The sequence below is a fragment of the Psammomys obesus genome, unplaced genomic scaffold (assembly GCF_907164565.1).
Source record: "Psammomys obesus unplaced genomic scaffold, mPsaObe1.curated_primary_1811, whole genome shotgun sequence".
NCBI lineage: Eukaryota > Metazoa > Chordata > Mammalia > Rodentia > Muridae > Psammomys > Psammomys obesus.
Genome location: NW_026590061.1, coordinates 5,960,199 through 5,983,846, shown reverse-complemented (window position 1 = coordinate 5,983,846; position 23,648 = coordinate 5,960,199). Strand labels below are relative to the sequence as shown.

Here is a 23,648-nt window from a genome sequence, read left to right as displayed (position 1 = left end):
TTAGGATGAACTCAGTTTAATGTCTGATTTGCAGATGAACATTTGCAGACTAATACAGAGGTGACAATAAACCTTAACTCATACAATTACACTTAAGAACCAGATCTTTTCTTGGCCTGAACATCCAAGTAAAGCCAGGGTTTCAGGAGGGTTGCTGCCTTGATTTACTCAGACTGTGCAAAACTTTCTTGCTGATATGCTTGGTACTGATGACTTTCTGTTTTTACATTAATTATAACAGAAGCTTTTCTTGCCAGAAGTCATCTCATTACTGAGCTTAAAATGTCACCCACTTGGAAGGGTGAGCCCTTATCAGCATAGTGTTGCGTTAAAGGAGAGTCACATCAGAAGATAACTAGCCATAGCAAGACCAACGAGCTTATAACAGTTACATGGACTTAATATCACATACTACATTTAAGACAATTTTCCATAAAAGATGTATTTTTTATTTTTTATTACTGAATAAGAAAAGCTCTGAAAATATGGCTTTATACATATAAAACATGAAATTGTTTCAAAAATTAAACAGCTGATTATAAAAATCATCCAGACATAAGCATACGTAAACAGTTTTTTGTGCAACATTAAGTAACATTCAGTCATCTTCACGTTTTCTTTTCTTAGCTCCTGTGCTCTTAGAGCCAGATGGCTGAAGCATGTTTGTAGATTTCTGGAAGTTACCTGAGCTTTTTTCTTCCCCTTTCACATCTGCTCGCTCTGACTGACAAGCTTCAGATGACGCAGCCTGCAACAGAATGTCAAAGCAGCACCCTGTGACATTCAGCTACTCAGCTTTACCATGCACTGAATAGCCTCAGAATACCTCTTCTGTATCAGTCAGCTCTTTAGGCAGCTTGGTCCCTATCTACAAATTTCTAGTCAAATATGGGTCGTTGTCTTAAATACAACAAGGATGTTGTAAGAAACACCCCAAAGAGGACATGTGGCTCCAGAGGCTGCCACGGCACTCACTTAACAGTGGCTTGCAGCCTCTGGAGAACAGACTGGTTTTTTTCTTTTGACATTTACTTATTGTGTACATCTATACACACCATGGAGGTCAGAGTACAGCTCATAGACTTAAGTCCTCTCCTCCACTAGAGGCCAGCTCACAGAAATTGGTTCCAGTGACAGAGCTTGGATTGTCAGGGTCACAGAAAGCACTTTATCACTATTGCTGACTCCAGCAGAGATTGCTTAACCAGAACAGATCCCACCATACTGTGAGGGAAGTCTGTCATGGAATTAAGACTTTAAACTGGAGTCCTCACTCTACATTGGGCTAGTCTAAGCACTCCACTTCTAATCCGTCCAAAATCAAAACACAGGAAGAAAACTGATACCATTTGTGTCCAGGCAAACTAGTAAGGAGCTGCAGAAAAGCAAACCAAAGGCTTCAGGCACATACTGAAAATGAATAGCCAGTTACCCTGATGCCAGTATGCGTGGACCTCTTCACTTGTATTGTGACAGCATGGGCTTCGCTGCTGAGAAGACTGGCTCTGGGTCCCACCTTCAGATATGAAATGGTAGCATATGCTGTGAAACTGTAGTCTTCTCTGGAAGAACAGAGCAAAGCAGAAAACTTAGAGTCACAGAAAACATTTTTATAAGAATATAATTTTAAATAACATTAATATACAAACAATAGACCTGCACAAATATAAGCCTTAAAGGAAATAGGTTGGCTGGTTTGTTTAGTTTTGACTTTGTGATCAAGGTCTAAGACTATTAGGTAAGCTTTTCTATAATGTTGAACAGTTCCTATCAAATAACGGCAGAGCTGTTGCCACTGATGTAATTACAAAGATGCAGAAGACAAACAGGCTGTGTACTTGAGATACTGCTGCAGGAGAGCATGTGCGATGATCTTCTCCACGTCTTCTCGGGGAAGCGCGGGGGCAACAAGGCCAGCCACTCTCAACTTAGCTGCTCCCTTTCCCATCCAAGAATCAATGAGCTTCAGTGGGGTGAGTTTTTCATTCAGTCCCTCGGCCTGCTTCAGAATCTTGATGAGGTCTCTGCAGTGCTGTGTTATATTCTTTTTCTCAAACACTGCAAGGACAGAGACATGGTGGACAACTGGGATCTAGAGCTAAGGGTGAGAAGTCATCTCTGGTTACTGGCTCAGTTAGAAATACGGGCTCTTACACATACTTTTTTTTAAAGTGCTCAGAATTAAGACCATGGTATTCCTCAAGACCTTATCACCAAACCAAATTCTGTTCCTAAAATACACAAAGGGATTATGGTAATGTAGAGAAAATGGCCTGGTCACAGTGTGCTCCAGTAACAAGTGTCTGGTAAATATCACTGAAGGAGAAAGTGATCTTCACATTTTCTTATGTGATCCTGCTAATGACAACAGACTCTGAAAGCCAGTCTGGTTTCCTAGGGAACATTCTGGATAGAAGTCCCCAAATACAAGACTTAGCATCCTCACTATGTGTTGGATTCATGAGTTTGGTCGAGGTCAAAATGCAGAGACCTCCACCCCCTGCAGAACCCAAGGTCCTCAGGTGAGAACTGCTTCATGTAGCTTCTGAAGAACAAGGTTCCCATATTGTGAGAGGCCACTGACTTACCAAGAACAGATGATGAAGTACCAGTGATTCTCATGACATTAGCGTTTTCTTATGTAACAGTATTTCTATTCACAGGAATTCTAATTTTAACTTGTTTCTTAAAAGAATGAATGTCCTCAGTATAGCAATATAAAATGTGTCATACACATTTGACTTACCTTTGTTTCAAAAATTTGTATCACTTGAATGTGGAAAATTCTAACCAGTTTGTCTTTTAAATCTAACACTTCCCACATGCAGCCCTGGTTGCATTGAGCCTCTTAAGTCTAAAACAACAAGCTTACAAATATCTTTACAGCAGTTGTCACACATTTTGTTACAGGCGTCTGCATTCCACACTTCATCGAAATGTTGTGCTATCAACACACGACGACACCTGCAGACACATGAGAAAAAAGTTACTCATCAAGCCAAATTTTCAGCATCTGCCTCAGAGTACACACATACCCTGCTGCTTTCTCCTGCTGCCACAGCAGGCCCACAGATGTGCTGACTAGCTCCATGCTAGGGTATTATCTCACTGTTGTGTAAAAATCTCAGGGTCAAAGTTAAGGTAAAGGCAGGCAGGACATCTCTGTGCCCAAAACTGTCTGGACGCTGCACACACCCCTTGGTGGCTGGCCCCTCCACTTTCAGAGCCATCAACTGAGAGTTGACTCCTCTCTCATCACAACAAATTGACCTCTCTCCCTCATCCACTGAAGGATCCGAGTAACCACAGTGGACCCACACAGGGAGTCTCAGGTGACTCCTATTGTCAGCAGTGTGTTGACAACCATTGCTTCAGAAGTTGTCTGTCTCACTCTGAGGAAAACGTTCTTGGTGATGAAGTACTTTCTTATATTTTAGGCTAAATCTGAAAATAGTCTTCATAGGAGTCTCCTGGACTTTCAAAGAAATTTCCATTTTCTCCTTTCTTTTGACTACTGAGGCATCAGTTGGAAAGCAAATGCCATTTGTATCATCGGCAAGTCACTGCTTACTTTTTGATACTTCTTAGCTCTTCTGTGGCAGGTAATAAGCCAGAGGATGGTCAAGGCCCTAGGGCCTCCTGGAGGCTGTGTGCTGTAAGCACAGACTGCCATATATTTCCAGATGAGAAACTTGACCCCACCCTGGGTTATTCAGTAACTCATAACCAGGCTGAATGGACGAGCCTGAACTTCACAATGCCTATCTTCCCGCCCGCCTTCCTCAATCACTATAGGCAGCTTTATGACAGAATCATGGGCAAAAGGCTTCATTCATAACCTAAGACTGGCCTTGAGGATCACCTCAGAGACAGAGAGTCTCTTAGATGAAGGGAGTCAGGGGTCCAGGTCTGTCCCACTGTAGGCACCTGCCTTTAGTGTTCTGCAGAACTAAGAAAAGTGTATTCAGCATGCACTCAACACATGACATGTCACAGGAAGGCAGGTACTCACTTGCTTATATTCTGGCAGTATGATACCATCTCATACAGCTTCTGCTGTCCCACATTCTCCATGACCACCATTGAGCTGATCCTGAATATGTCTCCAAATCCGTAATACAGAATACAGTCTGCTCTCGAGTCATCACGACCTGTGCTTTGAGGAATCTTGGGATTGCATCATTGCTTTCAAAAGTCCATAACATGCAAAACTATATGTCTATTGTCTGACAGAGCCTGCCAATACAGCTAGACATTTTTAGATGTGATGTTAATCTTCAAGAGTTACCCTGCGGGCTCTAAATGTCTGCAAAGAGGCCCATCAAAAATCAGCTTATTATCGAAGAAAAGAATGTCCATAAGCAGTACACAGTATATTGATATTGAAAAGAAATGTCTATGACTAGTTCACAGCTTAATAAATAAAAAGAGATGTCCATGACTAGTTCACTTAGTTAGGCTGTACATGTGAATATACTAACTAAAATTCCAGTGGCAGATATGAACATAGTATCTTACAACACACAAAACATTTTTAACAGAATGTGTGTGAATAAGTATAAATCTAATTTTTAAAAAGACATGTTCTAAAACTTACTACCTAAAAACAAGCAATGAAAACTAAGATTTCTTAAGCATGTGTCTACAAGACCTCCTGAGATTACTTCTGGATCAGAGCTTACATACCAGCACGTCCACTCTCTTGGTAGTAATTCTCCATGGATTTGCTCATTGAATGATGGATGACAAACCTCACATCTGGCTTATCAATTCCCATGCCAAATGCTACCGTCGCCACTACCACCTAAAATGTGTTAATACTTGGTCAGTTGGTTAAGTCATTTAAATATTTTTAAAGGTAAGTCAGACTTTCATAGGAAGTACATATACTTAACCTGAAGCTCATTGGCTGACCACTGTGTATGAACCTTGGTCTTATCTTCTGGTTCCATATTGGCATGGTAAGTACCTGCATGAATTCCCAGCTTTTGTAAGCTAATGGTAACTTGTTCAGAGTCTTTCTGAGAAAAACAGTATATGATTCCTGCAGTAAAATACAGCCAAGTATGAGGTATATTAGTATACAGAACATCCCTGGGAGTTAGTGTGCAACATGCTCAAGACCCTGAACCATTACAAGACAGAAAGGGGAAGAGAGTTACAAAAGTCCCAAGCACCTCAGCACATACTGATTTTTGTGTATAATCCAAGGTTTGATATACGGCTTGCCCTAAGCACAAATGGGCGCAGAGCTACCTGCTTAGTTCTCATGCCCTCTCTTCTTTCTGCAACTTTATCCGCACTATACAGCACTTCTTAAACTGATATAATCTCCTAAGTTGCTGTGAAAAGTGAGTGTGAAGAATCTGATGAGATGCAGCTAAGCATTCCATCTCTAGGGTGGCCACAGCCCCAAGTATGTAGGCATGCCCTCCAGGAAGGACAAATTGCTTCAGCCTCTCTCAAACTTACTTGACAGGGAATTCCTTTTACCTTTTATCATTCATTAGTCTCTATTAACCTAGAGGACAGTGCTAAAAGGGACACTAAGCTCTGGTATCACTGGAGTAGTCCCTAGGTCTGGAATTCAGGGACAGGTGTTCTCACCTTCACCCTGCTGCACTTCCTGTAAGGTACTGTGTCATGTATTTCTTCAGAACATCATACTCAGGAAGGTCCACAGCAGGTACTAACATGCAACAATGCGTAATATTGTCATGAACGTACTGCACACAGCTTTGATCCAACTGTGATAGGGATGCCACATACAGCCTCTGCTACCAAGTGAATGGATTTGCTCTCATTTTCAGGTATCAGTCATGTATGACTGGAGGGCTCACAGTATAAATGGACTGTCGGCCCCCAAGCCAATTGGTTTTTAGCATTACCTGATTGCCCTTTGTACCGTCCATTAATGAGCTTTACAATGTCCTCAATAAAGTCTTCGGCGCTAGACGGCTTTTGCCGAACCTACAAAAAGGTGTCTCATTAAAAAGTAGACTCAACAGTGTCACCCAAGTTGTGCTTGCTAACAACCTTTAAGGTGTGAGTCCCTCATGGGCAGGGTCTTTTCCTGACACTCTGATCCTGACCTCACAGGACTCATCTATCTGACTCATCCTTGCCTCCTCCCAGCCTTTCCCCTAGGTTTTCACTCTCTTAACTTGACAGACATGAGGAGCCATAGAAACAGCAGATAGCTTATGAAGATGGATGCTTTCCTGTTGTCTGATGCTTAATAAAAACATGAAGCACAGTATGGATGCAAAGATTACATCTGTCCTTAAAACAGCTCAAAAGAAATCAGAGAAAAACTGGGATTTTTACCTTCCAGTATATGTATCAGATAAAATCCACATGGGAAATACTGGCAAACTCGTTAGTGTGTACTTACGTTTCTATTAGTTATACAGATGTCAGTAGAGCGCTTGGTTTCACCTATCCTTAGTCTAATCCTTGTGTAAGAAAGAATTTAGCAAATACACCCTACTTGCTCCAATCATACATATATATTAAAAAAAAATCACTTAACACAGTGTTTTCTTTTACAGTGTTTTAGCTTAATGTAGATTATACTGCACAAGACACAGCCAAACTAAAGCAGTAATTTATGAATGTCCTAATAATTACTTCATGACATTAAAAACATTTATACTAAGTCATTATGTAAATAAACACAATAAAAAAGTATAATCTCTGGTACCTCATAATAAAGATTTGGTCGGTTGAAAGATGCTGTAAAAGTCAAACATTTTTCCACACAGAGGATTTTCTGTGCATCCTTCAAAACATGGTTAGTTGCTGTTGCAGTCAGCCCAATCAGCGAGGCATTGGGAAACTGGCGCTTCAAGATACCAAGTGCCTTATAATCTGAAAAAGATGACATGGTCTGTCTCTCTGAACCCTCAGAGAAAGAGAATAAATGACCTTTAACAGCACACAGATGAGCAATGGCCCCATAGTTTTACTTGGAGAGCTGGCTATCACTAAATCAGAAGGCCTGACACTTCTGAATTCAGAGGCTTTGCTGCACTTTTCTTCAGAAAAAATGTTCTTGTCAGAGGTCACATTAATTCCCTGTTGAAAGCAGGTATTAAGCAAACCATTCCTGAAACATTCCTGGGAGGCTATTTAGGCTCAAGAAACTTGCATGACTAAAAAGCTGCTCAGGGCCACTCAGTCTCCAAGTGGGTTTCCTAGTAATGGGAACAGGGACTGTCTCTGACATGAACTCTGTGGCTGGTTCTTTGATTACCTCCTCCTGAGGGGGGAGTAGCCTTACCAGGCCACAGGGACCTGATGAGACCTGATAGGCTAGGGTCAGAGGGAGGGGGAGGAGGACCTCCTCTATCAGTGGACTAAGGGAGGGGCATGGGTTGAGAAGAGGGAGGGAGAGAAGGAAGGACTGAGAGGGCACAAGGGAAGGGGTTACAGCTAGGATAAAAGTGTATAAATTAGTTAATAAAAACAAATTTTATAAATAAATAAAAAGGCATCTCTGGGGTTTTGTAAGTAAAACAATTCCTGGGGGAAGGGAGGCTCTCCAGTAGTGTAACTGCATGTGAGTCCTAACACGACTGGGTTGGTGCAGTGTTTGTGAGTCATCACCCATGCTGGGTGAGCTTTTCAGTGACACGGCTGCCCAGTCACCCTTACCAAGCTGGACCAGTTTCGTTGTTCTGTTATTAATTTCTCTATATGGGGTGAGTAGCAGACATTGCCCCAGAGAAGGTCATGCAATAGGAGATACCAGGCATGCTGTCAAGCTACGCACTGTGGAGTACTTGTTAAATAATGGGCTCAAGAGGGAGTGGGATACTCAGAGCCATCATCATACTCATACTCATACTCATACTCATACTCATCAACCATATGGTGCCATCCAAGAGTAGCAGTCCAGAGTGGAAGAAAAGGTAAAGCCACTACTTTGGGAAGAACCTGCTTCAGAGACACCATTCAGGGTCATACCTGTCACATGCATCCAATCATGTCAAGAATGATCCTTCATTTCCCTTCAGTATTTAAAATGTTTAGAAGAAACTGGAAAAGAAACATGGTAGAAACTACTAGATACCAAGACAGACCCCTGTGAGCACTGGATGAGTAGGTAACTGCTTGGGAAGTTGTAGAGTTCAGAGATGGCATTTACGTCAGGCTTGGAAGAATACAGACAAGTTCACTAACAGGGTCAAGGAGGACAGTATGCAGCACATCACTGTGGGAATCCAGCAACTCATTCTGAAGAGGCAGAGCATAGGGTATGGTTTAGTGTCCAGTCTGTTCAGGGAATTCTGTCTCCCAGAATTCCTTCCATGTACAGTACCAAGAGCTGGTTGTCTTTGACCATCTTCCTAGCAAGTTCTAGTCAACCTAGCTCACTTCCACTCTTTGTGGACTCCTCTTCCAACTGAAAGCTCTGACAACCAACACTGGCTCTGCCAGAAGCAGCATCCACAGACGTTACTTAAAGATCACCGCCTTACAGAGGGCTGGCTCTCCATGAGCTTCCTGCTGTGGGCCCTTGACACTGTGTGTGGCCGTCCCAGCTCTGGTTTGTCTTCCTTCAGTGCTCAGGAAAGTGCTCTGAGGTCATGGCTGGTTCTCCAGCTTCCCCCTTCATACATCCCTATGCTCAGTTTCTCCTGTAGCTGTGCAAAGTCTATGTCCTATAATCAATTTACATAAATCCTGTCACAATCACAGTACCTGTGATTTCTGCCAGCATTCTTAATGAAAGACTCATGAAAAACCACTTACATGAAGCTATGAACAATATAGCTAGCTGGTTCTAAGAAGCCAGACTGATAGGATATGAGAGGCCATCACACAACTCTCACGTAAAAAAGAACATAGAGGCTCCTTTTTCAGAAACCAACCTTGGATAGCAATGCAAATATGATGCTAGAAAAGACAAACACTAGACGAAGGGAATCCCATTACATGGCTCATATCAGATACGTTCAGTGCTGAACTGTGATGACAAAACCGATAAGATAATGGATCACTGGTTGCTCAACTGGGTTCCATTCCATGGATCCACATGTAGCTCAGTCCAATCCAGGGGAGCCAACACTCTTCTGGCCTTCTCGGACACCAGGCACACACAAGGGGAACATCCATACACAAAGGCAAAACACTCATACATGTACAATAAGTAAATCTAAAAAGACAAATTTTTAAAGATAATGGTGTTCTTGTGTTGAAATTTAAGAAAAAAGTTAAAACCTTAAAAAAAATCAGTCTTTGGGCCATAAGATCATTGTCATTGAAGAAATGTAAAGAAAAGAAAGATAAAGATAAAATAGAACTCTAGAAAACACTGATACTTAAGGAAAAAAGAAAAAACAAAAATTGGAAAGTATCTATTACATGCTGGTAAACAAGGGAGAAGAAAGTGTCTTAAGTATAAGGTGACCAATATGAACCACTCTGAAGGACTAAAAATTAAGTCCTGATAGGTAAAACCTGCCAGAAGGACTGTTGACAGCTGCAGGGATAACTGACTGATGGAAAACTGAGCTTTGGTGGAAAGCAGTGCAGTCATGTAAACAGGGATGGGACAGCCTCTTACCTGATCAAGCTGGTAGAATGGCCACTGTCCGGGAAAATGCAGCAGAAGCCATGGCTACAGCACAGCGACTACATGGGGAAGACATAGGACCCATGGACAGATAAGCAGACTGACCTAGGAGGTCCTTGAGAGTGGAAAACCGCAGAAGGAAAATTGGCCAATGCTAGAGTAAGAACTCTTAATTTAAAACTCTTAATTGTGGCCAGGTGTGGTTGCATGAGCCTTTAATTTCAGCACACAGGAGGCAGAAACAGGCAGATATTTGTGAGCTCAAGGCCAGCCTGGTTATAGAGAGTTCCAGGACTACACAGAGAGACCCTGTCTCAAAAAAAAAAAAAAAAAAAAAAACAACAACAACAACAAAAAAAAAAACAAAGCAAAACAAGTAATAGTAAACAATAATTGTGTGTATGCACGGATATATGATGAATGTCTGAGCACATTCATGCAGAGGTCAGTGACCACCTAAGGTGTTCCTCAACTTCCACTCTGTTATAGACAAGGTCTCTTTTGTTGTTGCTACTGTGCGTTATCTACCTGGCAAGCTGCAAGATTCCAAAGATCTGCTCTCCCATCTTAACACAAGAGTGCTAAGCTACATGTGTTCTGAGGATTCAAACTCAGGTCCATAAAGTTGCACAGCAAGTACATTACCCACTGAACTTTCTCCTTAAACAAGATTCTTTACTAAAACAATTCTGAATAACTTTCTCTAGGCTGTCTATAGGATTAGGTTGGCAGCTAAAGTATTACTAAAATGTCCCATCAAGTTTCAGCTGCTCTGAGCTGGGTGGGTTACTGAAAACCCAGAAAGATGAAAACATCTTTCTGTTGTTGTTGAATCAATGAGATTTAATGGAGTTGCTCCCAGGAATACAGGGAAGGAGTTGCATATGGGAGCACAAGGGACTCAGAGAAAGTTGCTATAATGAAACTCAAAACAAGCATGTGAACAGCATATATTCTTCACACCAAAGCACACTGCACACCTGTAGGCATATCTCAGGTTAAACAACATCCTTTCTTGGTGGCTCAGTTTGTCAATACTCTTCAATGTGGCACCATTTGTCTGCGTCTCTTCATTTGAGTGAAGTACACTGAATGCTGTCAGTTTCAGGAATGTCTTGAAGCTACACTGAACACTATTTCCTGCATTAATCAGCTTCCCTTCAGAATGGATCATTTCTGTCTCTAGGAAACTGCTACACAACAGCACAATCTTTAGCCTTCTCTGCTTTGTCTTCATTAAAAGTTTAAGTGGAAATGTTCCTACATTGCCACATTTTCAGAATTTCCTTCAACATAAACTCTTGATGTTTTCTCAGATTTGAGTATTACTTAAGGACTTCCACAAGGTTCTCATGTTCATAATGATCCTCTATTGTGGAGCCTCAAGTATCAGTAAGGACAGAGCTTGGATAAATGACATGCCACATTATTTCCCGAAACTTTCTTCCCCCGTATGAATTTCCAGATGTTTTCTCATACCTCAAAAGTGAGTAAATACTTCTCCTCATCTATTACATTTGTAGGGTTTCTCACATATATATATATATATATATATATATATATATATATATATATATATATTCTCTATTATAAGGCAACAGTAAAGAATTTGTCACATTTACTACATTTGTAAGGTTTCCCTCATGTATGCATTCGCTGGTGTATTTCAAGAGCTGAGCCAGTGGCATAGTATTTATCACATTCAGTACATTGGTAAGTTTTCCCTCCTATATGAATTCTCTGATGTCTTCTAAGAACTGAGTCAGTGGTAAAGGATTCGTCACATTCATTACATTTATAAGGTTTCTGAAATTAGCTTTAAATCCCTACAGATAAATAGGAAAGGTCAAGAAAGGGACTGGGATGCTAGAGATGTAAGGCAGGCTAGAAGGCATGTATCTCACAAGCTAGCAAGTAGATGAGCTGCTGAAGTGATGGATGGAAGCCAGAGAGAATGAGACCCCTCCATGAGCACAGCTCCAGCACACAGAGCTGAGCAAGAGCCCGATCCCCAGAGCAAGCGCAGTACCAGGCCTGAAGTCATGCCCCCACTGACTGCAGCAGTGCACTTCATCCACCGCAATTCGAGTCAACCTCCCAGCTTCGTAGGCTTTCTCCAGTCTGGACATGAACATCTTGCTTTTTGCGATTTTCTCTGGGGTCACATAAATCAGCTTTAACTGGGAGTTTTTATTCACCATTTCAGCATGAACCCATTTTACATGCTCCTATTGAAAGACAAAACAGACACAATCAAAGTAGAGCCAAGCTGGCAGACCAAGATACTCGGTGAAAAATCAGTGTTCGTTACTAAAAAGCGACAGCCCTGGGCTCTTCTAGAAGCAGATGCTGGCTCATTAAAACTGAAGTCACATCCCTGTGTAAGCTTTGTGGCAACTGTGCAAGCAGCATTCTAGTGACTTTCATCCAGATTGCTGAAAATAAAATCGGTCACTTGGCAAAAAAAGTGAGAAAAAGTGAATGTGACAAGATTCTCCAATAAAGAATGTATATATTTTAAATGAATAATAAAACACAAAAAGTGAACCAAATACAGTAGCTATGGTCATAATGGTAGGTTTTATATATTCACTCATTACATGTATAATATTTTAAAATTTATTTATTATTTATACAGCATTCTGCCTGCATATGTGCCTGAGCACCAGAAGAGGGCACCAGATCTCACTATTGATGGTTGTGAGCCACCATGTGGTTGCTGGGAATTGAACTCAGGACCTTTGGAAGAACGGCCAGTGTTCTTAACCTCTGTGCCATCTCTCGAGCCCTGATTACATGCATAATTATACATCGAGAACAAAGATTTTTATCTGTTTTATTACTATTTTAATTAAGTTATCAAATATCTATTTAAATATGTAGACTCTTAGGTACACGTACCATTAAACATTGTAAAGCATTAACATTTCAGACAGAATGCTATTGGTGTTGCACTGGGCTACCTTTGTCTGTTCATCAGAGGTATGTACAGAGGCCAGCAAGATGGCTCAGCAGGCAAAGGAGCCTGACAGCCTGACAACCTGACAACCTGACTTCAAGCCTCAGGACCCACATGGGAGAATCAGAGTGCTTCCTGCAAGTTCGAGGTCAAGTAAGACCGCACACATGAACTCACTGTGGCAGGCCTTACTCCATACACACAGATATGTAACAAGATAAAATGACACTTAAGAGTTATACACTGAAACCTGTCCAATTAAAACAGGAGGCCTGGGGTTTGTTCATATGAATAAATCAAGGAGTTAAAGGTATGGATGGAGAATGCACTATTTGTGTATTTTTAAAGAATTCAATAAGAGAATTTACAAAGACTAGCCTGGAAGTGGTCTGTCCTGCAGATAAGGGTAAGGCAGTCCATCCCCACACACACATGTGCTCTTAGTAGCTCATTTTCTGTACTAGCCTACATTGCACAATTAAGGTTATTTCATGCTGGGTTTTTCTGTGTGTGGCACATGCATGTACAGATGTTTACATGCAGTCAACATCAGAGGTCAGAGTGAAGTTCCCTCCTCTACATCCCCACCTTATTTTTTGAGGCAGAGTATCATTAAGCCTTGAGCTCATCAATTAGGCTAGGCTAGCTCGCCAGCAAACTCCAGGGATCTTCCTGTCTCTACCTCCCCAGCTCCAGGGCTACAAGTAGGAGCCCCTGTGTCTAGTTTTCACATGGGTCCCAGAATCAATCTGAGGCTGCACTCATGTTGTAAGCGCTGTACCCAGTGAACCATCTCCCCAGTCCCTCCTTGCTTTTATAGTCCATAACACAAAACACGTTAGCAAATGCTCCCTAGGAAGTGCTAGACAGGAGAGAGGCTGTCATGGACATGCACAGTCTCCATCAGCACTAAGCTCTGAGTTGTTGTAGGACCGAAGCAGTGCCTAAGAGAATGAGCTTTCTGGTTCCAAGTTTACTATGGACACTGAACCCAAACTCTACGACATTACATGTCATAAAACACTGGTGCTTTTCATGTTTTGTTTTTTTAATTTTCATCTTTATTCATTAAAAAAAAGGCATTTTTAATTCATGGGGCATACACAAATAGACAGAGTCCACTACCAGCTTGTGAGCAGAGGATCATGACTCCTGATGTAATACTTAGGGTTTATAACTTATAGGCAACTCAGAAGAAGCTGAGGCTCCCACATCAGTTAAGAGTGTGCATCACGTACCTTAGAGCTAGAAGCATTCAACATAGTAGCTGAAATTCCCAGCTGTTTTAAAACCATCAGTTGATCTTCCATAAGAGAGATGAGTGGGCAAATCACAAGTGTAAAACCTAAGAGAGAAAAACAAAGCAAAACTTACTTTCAACCTTACACTCCCACAATGGGCTGAACTTCTCACTAAATCTTATGGGCCCTACCTACTATTCATGCAGTTGCCAACGCAGATTTATCAACATAACTATTTCTTAGCTTCATAAATAAGAGAGATGAGCAAAATAAATGACTGAATATAATGAATATAGCCCAAAAAAATAAAACATAATATTAAACATTGGGCTGGAGAGATGGTTCAGCAGTGAAGAGCTGAGTACAAGGACTGAATTCCAGCACCTGGTGATTCACCACCATCGGCAACTCTAGTTGCAGGAGACCCAGTGCTCTTCTGAGCTCAGAAGACTGCCTACATGCATGTGGACACAGACATACACTCACTGACACAAATAATAACTAAAATAAGTATTTTTAAAGATAATATATATCTCTACTTTTCTTCAATTCTATAGAAACACAGATTTTACTATTTTGAATTTGTTTCCTTCTTAAACAACCAATATAGAAAAATCTCAATGAAATAACACACACCAAGCCTAGTACTATAAACTGTTATCGGGAAACATTATTCCAAAGCCATCCAAAAAAACATAGCCTGTGCTGCCCGGAATGGCAGGCTCACGTGTACTTCACTTTTCACATCATATAAAGCCAGCCTGAGTGCAAAACAGTAAGCAGTACAGTGACTGGACCAAGTCCTCCTATGTAAGCTGCTATACGCTGTTGAAATGTCACAAATTTACATTTCTACTCTCCATTCCTTGTTCCTTACAATAATCTCACAGAGGAGAAACAGATTTACATATATTTACTCAAAGTAGGACCTTAATAGGTCCCCTGCCCTGTCTGTTACCCTGCTAGCTCCAGAGGCATTTGCATAAGGCAGCCTAGCTCATCTGGCCCAGAGCTCTCAACCCACATTTCCTCCCGCTCCAGCCCACCTCAAGTCCTGTAAGCATTGTGAATTCTATATGCCCAGCACTGAACTTCACCATTTCTCTCTCCATCCTCAAGTAAGTTATTTCTCCAGTGCAACCCATTTTAGTAAATAGCTGCTATTAACAGACAAACAAAATAAACATGGTCTAATGAGACATCATTCCTAGTCTCCTCAACTTCTGCCACTCTTTATTGTACATACCCTCTGAGCACAGTGCTGGAAGCTGGTAGCATAAGCTCTTCCCCCCTCCTGTGGGCATGACAAGAAAGATATCCTTTCTAGCCATGGTGACATTGACAGTTTCCAGCTGCAGGGGTCTGAACTTCTGCAGTTTAAAAACATTTCTCAGCACATCTTTAACCTTTGCAGACCATGAAAAATCTAGAAAAAGAAAAATAGGCTAAACAGATTACAATGACCAAGACTGTAAGTAAGATGTGAATGTGAATGGACATTTTTTTTTCATAAAGCTAACAGAGTATGTACAAATAACACAAACATACATAAAACTTTTAATATTTATGAACCACCAAATGTTTACAATAAATTTGTAATTAGCATAAGTAAGTGGTCAAAACAAAAGCATACTGGCATATGCTTATTACATCAGAAACTAATGTAAACACTTGCCAGTAACTGAAAATTAGCACACGTGAAAGAGGGCAGTGCTCAGCTAGGCATAGGAAAGACAGTCTGAATGGTGACTAAGGAGTTCATAGTACCCTGAAGCCTCAAGCATGAATGAATTTAACAAAACTCTGGAGTTTGGGTGTAAATATTTTGCATTTAGATACTAGCACTGAAAAATAATCTCCACACATACACAAAATTGTAATTTCTTGAAATATTCCATTAAATTTAGTAATAAAAATGCTTGTACAAGAGTTTTTTAAATTGCTTTCATGTGAATATGAGTGTTTGCCTGGATAAAGTCTATGTACCATGTGAGTGCCTGATGCTTCAGAGACAGAATAAAATGTTGGATGCCTGGGACAGGAGTTACAGGTGGCCGTGAGCCATGATTTAGACACTGGGAACCAAATCCTGCAGTCAGTACTCTTAACCTGAAACATCTCTCTAGCCCTTCATTCAAGATTTTAAATTAAGAATAGTTTGTTCTGAGCTGGGTGTGGTGGCACATGCATTTAATCCCAGCAATCAGGAGGCAGACACAGTTGGATCTCTGTGAGTTGGAGGCCAAATTGGTCTACATGAGTTCCAGGACACCCAGGGCTGTATAGAGACTCTGTCTCAGGAAAAAAACAAACAAACAGAACAAGGGTGGGGGTGCTGTTCACCTCGGCAAACAGTAGAGTTTGGCAAACTTTTTGTTTTAGTTAATGCTTAAAACTGTAGCTGATACCCTATTCACTTTTTGTAGACACTGATGTTTGCTACTAAAACCACATGCACAGAAAATAAAACCCCAATTTTCAAGCCTACAAATAAAATACCACAGGACATGGATAAACAACGGTCTTCCTGCAAGTTCCCCACAGCCCACAAGAGCCAGCTTTATCTCCTGGTACTGATCCATGGGGAGTGATTTAATTCTAGATTAAAGCAACCAGAAGGCAGGAGACTGGCAAACCTTCTTTATTCCACGCAGCTGGTGAAGAGTCGGAGTCGCTGCTCGCCTCCGCATCAGAACCCTCTAAGCACTGCTTGATTCTCTTTGTCAGGATTGACTTCTTCTGAAGGAGCTCTTGCTGCCTCTCTGTAAGTTCTTGAATCTGGATGTCAATTGCATGGAGCTCATTAGTTACAGAGTCCAGTTCCTCTGTTAGAGCTGTGAGGTTGGGGACACAGACAAGACAGAATGAACAGTGTGAGGTTCCTACTGGTTTCTGGAAATTCCTCTGTCTAAATTACAAGCCTAAAAACAAGAAAGCAGAGAGCTAAGGATGTGTTCTAGAGTCACAGAGACCTGGGCTGAGTCCCCTTCTCTGCTAGGGGTCACAGCAAAACACTAGCCAACACTTCCATCTCCCTTTCTACCAAATGTCCACAATATCCAGTTACTGAGACCACAGTCCCATTGAGAAGATTTAACTGGGACAACAAAGGAGTTCCTGACAGACACCTGGTCAGAATCTACCCATGTAATAAATGTAATAAATGACAGCTGCCATTCTTATTCTGTCACACAGAACTGCTCTAACAGTTTCCTAAATCAATCCGAGCACGCCACCTGCTGCCTGAGCCATTACTCCAGGAAAGCCTTCCTGGTTTGGCTGCTATGGTGGCAGGAAAACAACCTGCCAATCACAAACAAGTCAGTGGAGGACGCCGATGACAAACAGTGCTGTAGTAACCTGCTGCCCACTGTTAAAGGCAAGTGTCGACCCAAGTCTGGAGTTCACACTGAGACTCTGGATGCTACACCAACAGAAATGAGGGAAATGTTAATGCTAATCGTATGACATCTGCTTGAGTTATCCGTGTACTTCAATGCCTCTTCCTGGGATACAGTCTTGTGGTTATGATATGAAAGGAAGAAATGAAGGAGCCTCACTGGAAGGGCAGGCAGTGGGTCACGTGCTCCTGTAGCTCACTCATGGAACAGCAAGTGGCCTGCAATTTCTCTATGTGGAAATTTGGGGCAGGTTTGTTTGCAACTTTGTGTGGCTGAGGCCTCAGCTCTTCAGCAGGGCACAGCATTCTGGACATGATGGCACACTGATACAAGTCCAATGAGCAGTGTCCTCCTGAGTTCCAGCTTATCCTACAGGATGCAGCCCGCCTATGCAGGTCTGAGCACACCCTTACCTCCCCAGGCTTCATGCCTATCTCCCTTCTTCACTGTTGGCCTGGCTACTAGGCACTGCTACTTCCCTAACTCCCACAATCACACAATACCCTTCTGTTGTTACTGTTATTTTGTCTTTGCAGTGCTGCACCTAGAACCTCAAGTATACCACACATGCACTCTACCCCTAACCTGCAGCCCAAGTCCTCTTTGTATTTTGACACAAGGTCTCATTGACTTATCCAGGATGGCCTGGAATCTTCCTCCCTCAGCTTACCTAGTACTGAAATTACAGCTGTGTACCACCACACATTTTCTACAGATTCCTATTACCTTCCTTCTGAAATCACCTGTGGCTAGCCCCAAGTCTTGCAAGCATCTAAGTTACTGTGTGACCCATGCTTCCAACTATTAGCACATCGATACATAAGGCAGACTGCCAGCCCCATAGTGGAGGTGGCATATGAGCTCAAACAGGTTCTAAGTGAAGACAAGAACAACAGGTATAAGCCTATCTTGCTCCCTCATCAACCTCATGACCCTAGGATGTCTCAGGGTGTTCCTTATACCCAGATTCTAATTAAACTGGGGAAGAAAACAATGCAGGTTCAACTTGTAGAAGATTCTGTGTGACACATTGGCACAGTCTAAAATCAAACAGGAATATTTCAGGAGGCCTTGAGCAACAATGAGGACAGTTCTAGTTTGCAGAGCCTCAGGTGGTGTTCATGGCTCCTCACAGTACCTCAGGTACTAATCAGTACTAATCCATCGCCAGTGACAAACTGGCAAGATGGTTAGGGCTGGGCAGAAAGAACCTGGAAAGGTGGCACAGGGTCTGGGAAGGACTATGTAGAAATTCCACACAAGGATAACTGTGAAGATACTTAGTGTCCTGTGTGACTGCCCACTAACAATAATAAAGAAGATGCTAATTCATCAGGTGGACAAAACCATCTAAAAATCAGCCATGCCCATTCTTGTACAAGGGCAAGAACAAGCTGCCTGTCTTAGAGCACCAATATCCACTCGCTGAGACTAATCTGGTTACATACAGGTCTGTGCTCAGCTTACAGACAGCGCATACTGATTGAGTCTCCTCTGTGGCACATTATTAAGAGTGCCCGATGCCTGGCAGCAAATTGACGAGGCACTGTAACCTACGATGGCTGTGTCTCACTCATACAGACACGTGTTCTGCACATGAAATTGCCTTCCCTGAAATGCAATTGCATAGGGTGTTCCAAATACAGACCAACAAATCGAGCAGTGGACAAAGTAGACTAGCTTCTTAAAAGGGATCTGCTCCATTATTTGGTTAGTTTTAAATTGTCATTGGGAGAACTTAAGTCTTGGTACGTAAAAGAAGATGTGGAATCTAACCACAACCATACCATACCTCTGCTCAGCAGCACCTGTTAGTTTCATCTTGAGCGTGAAGTAAAGACTACCTGGGTATGGATCTAAACAAATTATTACCACTAATTACTAACCTGCCAGCTATGAGAACAGACAAAGCCAAAGGTCTTATAAATCCACACTTATACTTAGGCAACTTGTAATACTGTATGCCTGCTTATGTGGTGCATGGTACTGAGTGTTTTTCTAAAGAGAACTCAATCTTGTTTCCCAACTGGTAGCGTAGCATGCATCAGCCCATAACCACTAGACCCCAGAAAAGACTAGAGAACCCTCTGTGTTTAGGTGCCCTGCCCTTGACAGACACCCCTCAATCAAACCAAGAACAAGTTCTTGGGTATGGAAAGATTGCTCAGAGGTTTAGAGCACTGGCTTCTCTTCCAAAGGGTCCTGAGTTCAATTCCCAGCAACCACGTGGTGGCTTACAACCATCTGTAATGAGACCTAGTGCCCTTTTCTGTCATGCAAGTGTACATGCAGGCAGACCAGTATATACACAATTAATAAATAAATCTTAAACAAACAAACAAAAAAAGAACAAGTTCTCATATCATGTCTGATATAAGACATATCTGATATAAGGCACAGTCTGATCACGTGAACCCTGCAATGGAGGAAAATACATCATCATGCTGAGAGCTGATCTGGGGAAGCTCAACAATGGAGTGCTTCTGAGAACTAATAAGAGACTCACATAAAAATTTACAATCCAGTAAGTCCTAATTGGCACTGTTTATTTTTCAAAAGAGAGAGAAAAAAAACCAAAAGTTCAAATAAGTAAGGTCAGTTTACAACAATGTCACACATTTCAGGCATTAAAAATAGAATAAACTACAGAGTTCATTTAGTACCACATCTATATTCTATATTTGTTTTTCAAATCACATTCCAAATGGTACAAATCATTAAAATTTGGCTGAAAACTAATAAAACATAGGTCAACCGATATTCATGTTAACTGAAACAATGGGGTTATGAGTGATTTATATTTTCTTCTTTATATGTTCTCAGTCTCTTATACATCAATCAAAAACATTCTCAGAGCCCTCAAGCACTGCTGATGGGAACTTAACAATGCAGCCACTGTGCAAAACAGCACCAGATCCTCGAACCATTCAATAGAAATTACCATTTGATTCACCAGGTCCAATTCTAGGGATACATTCAAAAGAACTGGAGAGATGACAACGAGATGGCTCAGTGGCTAATGCTTGCTGTGCCCGCCTAATGGCCTGAGTTGTATGGCTAGAATGGATGGTGGGAAGAGAACTGACTCTGACCTCTCCACAAATGCTGTGGCCTACATACACCCATATTCACACCACACACACAGAGAATTACAACATTTAAAATTTAAAAAGTTAAGTTAATTTTTAAGTTAATTAAAAATTAAAAACTTCCAGAGTGCTTGTACAAGTTTACTTTGGGCAGAGTGCAGGGAATCTTAGGAAAGAAGTGAGAAACAGTAAGATCTGGAGAGGACAGAAACTCCACAAGGAGAGCAACAGAACCAAAAAAATCTGAGCACAGGGGTCTTTCCTGAGACTGCTATTCTAACCAAGGACTATGCATGGAGATAACCTAAGACCCCTGCACAGATGTAGCCCATGGCAGTTCAGTATCCAAGTGGGTTCCATTGTAATAGGAAAAGGGACTGTCTCTGACATGAACTAATTGGCCTGCTCTTTAATTACCTTCCCCTGAGAGGGGAGCAGCATTACCAGGCCACAGAGGAAGACAATGCAGCCACTCCTAATGAGACCTAATTGACTAGGATCAGAAGAAAGAAAAAGAAGACCTCCCCTATCAGTGGACTTGGGGAGGGGCATGCATGCAGAGGGGGGAGGAGGGAAGGGGTTGGAACAGGAGGAGGGAGGGAACCATAGAGGGAAAACAAAGTGAATAAAGTATAATTAATAAAGAATTTTAAAAAAAGAATATAGAAATGAAAGGTTAGAGAAAATATAGTGTAAGAATAAAATAATATGATATATGAGAAAAAAATTAAAAATCCAAGTTGTCAAATTTGGTTAAAACAACAAAACATCAACTATTCATCAAATAAATAGATGAACAAAACATAGTAAAGCAGGTTATGTACAATGAAACATCGTTGGCCTTAAAAGGGAAAAGTATTTTACACTTTGAACCACATTACCTTGAAGGCATAATGCCATATGTGAGGTTTAACAGACACCCCTGCATATAAGGTCCCTAAGTAGGTCAAGTTCAGAGAAAGGAGAACAGGGTTCTTCCTCCAGGGTTGAAGGAAGGGAGCTGTGAGGAGCTTTATGGACCAGAGGTCTGGGTTATAGGCTCTGGAGATGGAGAGGATTACAGTTGTATTTTGAGAATGCGCTGATCATCAGTGACCTGTTTGTTTACTAACTACTGAAATGGGAAATTCTGTTGTGCATGTGAATGAAATGGCTTTAAAAAAACTATTTCTAGAGTCAAAACTTTGCAAACTTTTTTTAATCAAAAAGCAAATCAAAGTAGAACACAGCAACATACAAAGAATAATTGCATCCACTAACCTGAGACAGATGCCATTCTAATATTGAACTGGAGATCCAAACGTCCTTCTAAAATTGAAAGAACAAATATGGCAACATTTTCTACCAGCAATACTGTTGGTGTTGGCAGAGGTCCTGTTCAGCATGCACAGGCATTAGTGACTAGGCAAGGCAAGCGTCTTCAGGGGTAGATTCCTGTGCAACACACTTCCGAAGTCTTCTTCACTATCAGCTAAAACTGGTATGGTGCAAATTGGTTGTGCACAGGATCGTCTCCTTCCCAATGCTCCTGCCCCATATGAATGTGAGCAGGCATCCCTAACCATTCCTTCCCCTGCCTTTGTTCCTGGTGAGCATCATTTTCAAAATGATTCCTGCCCTCCTTGCCTCCTGATGGCAATACATCCTCCACTGTCTGATGTCTTAGCTCTGTTTCCTTTGGCTTCACCAAGATGTGAACTCATTATGTTCAGCTACACAGGGCCATCCATTTACTCTCCAGCATTATAAAACAAAGCCCAAACAAATCAATACTATGAACAATTCCTAGTCAATGGATTCTGTCACCACTATGTACAAAAAAGTTAGACAGTAAATAGTTTTTTTTTTGCTTTTTTGTTTTTGTTTTTTAGTCCATGTTGGTGCCCAGTAGAATGTTGGCAACAGTCACCAAACATCCTACAGTTGCAAAGCGATACAGCCAAGAAGGCCTGATATTAAATAGATCTGCCACCAGGTCTGTGTGTACCTTAGCACGATTCTCTAAGCCTTTCTCACTGCCTTAAAAATCAGGATGGCAGGACTCATGGCCTCAGCTCCCAGGCCTCAGCTCCCATGGTCTGCCTCCCAGGTGCAGGGACTAAAGGCATGTGGCCATGCTTGGCAGGGATCGGCTTACAAATGAGAAGTTGGATAGATTCAAATATCCCAAAATAAGCAAAAAAACATAACCACATCAACCACTTAGCATTTTGCTAAGCACTTGCTTTAGAGAGTGACAGATAAAGGCATCCTTAAAAGAAATTAGTATTCTAAGCAGGCCATTGTTAGGACCTCCCCTCTTCTGTAGGAAGCTTACTCCATTTCTCTGTAAACGTTGCTCACTTGCCGAGAAAGAAGAGGGAGCACACTAGTATTCTGTTGGCTTAACAGAATCCGGGGCAGTTAAAAAAGGGAGAAAACATGATTTATATTAGATTTTAATGGTTAAAAATGTAAGGCTGAATATGCACTTCCACAAACTGTTATGGACAACTTTTGTGCTCAGTCAATGACAATCTGTCACCATTACATTAAACAAAAAAGTTAAAAAGCATTTTATATTTTCCTTAATTTTAAATTTTGCTAAAACTAAGAGTGCACGCCAAAGACAGATTCTGCACGTGTTTCCTTCATTGAATTTGTACCCTGTTACTGCACCCTTCCTCTACAAGGCTGTTAAGGGAGGTAAGCCTTGGTTAAATTGTATGGAATGGCCACACATCGCTAATGGGCATTTAAGGATGGTGTGAGTCAAGACGCGTATTCTATTTGAGCATCCTTTATCACTGCCTAGAGTGATAATGTTCCGTCCATGGGCTGTAGGTCCTCTACCAGGACAGAGACTGATTCTCTTCACTTTTGTAAACAAACAGCCTAGCAAAACGCCTTTTCCAGAACCTGAATACAGGAGCTCTAGCTCTGCTTCGGAGATGCGATCTAAATCCATTTCCTCCCATTGTTTCAAATACATTTTCGACTTTGCTGCCAAAAGCCTGTCCCTTGCCCAAAATTATGTAACTTCACAATAAGAGATACCTCAACACGAAATCTATTCAAGAACTAGTTAAGTTACGAAGAGGCCTTGACCGTCAAAAGCTTGAGCCAGGTCCGCGGTCATTAGTGGGGGAGGAAAACGCAACCTAACCCAGAGCGCATCCCCCACCCCGCCGCCTCCACGAGAGGAGGAAGAAGCGCGTGCTGCGGCGGCCAGGGCTCCTGACAGCGACGGCAGAGACGAGGCCCGGCTCCCACCCGCGCCGCACTCAGCCGCGCCCCCACGCACCTGTCACCCGCTCCGCCGCAGAAACCTTCCCGCCACCCGGCCAGCAGCGCCCACCCTTCCGGATCGGGCCCCTCCACCAATCACAAGCCAGCGCC

The 23,648-nt window shown here is 41.9% G+C and overlaps 1 protein-coding gene across 1 annotated transcript; it reads right to left on the bottom strand.

The window, feature by feature from the left end:
• Nucleotides 1-161: 161 nt before the first annotated feature.
• On the bottom strand, nt 162-23,599 carry Recql (RecQ like helicase). Its single transcript, XM_055605556.1, has 15 exons — nt 23,554-23,599; nt 21,531-21,578; nt 16,417-16,614; nt 15,027-15,206; nt 13,778-13,884; nt 11,610-11,808; nt 6,704-6,870; nt 5,889-5,970; nt 4,896-5,044; nt 4,687-4,804; nt 4,013-4,151; nt 2,873-2,964; nt 1,839-2,058; nt 1,433-1,562; nt 162-748 (listed from the first exon to the last, which is right to left on the bottom strand). Exons 2-15 carry the CDS (start codon nt 21,544-21,546, stop codon nt 599-601), a joined length of 1,947 nt encoding a protein of 648 aa, XP_055461531.1. The 5' UTR covers nt 21,547-21,578; nt 23,554-23,599; the 3' UTR covers nt 162-598.
• Between the last annotated feature and the right edge of the window lie 49 nt (nt 23,600-23,648).

Coding starts and splice junctions, on each gene's coding strand:
- Recql (XM_055605556.1), bottom strand. Junction 5,045..5,888: donor ACGGTACAAAGGGCAATCAG/GTAATGCTAAAA, acceptor ATTTTACTGCAG/GAATCATATACTGTTTTTCT. Junction 4,805..4,895: donor GGTCAGCCAATGAGCTTCAG/GTTAAGTATATG, acceptor AACACATTTTAG/GTGGTAGTGGCGACGGTAGC.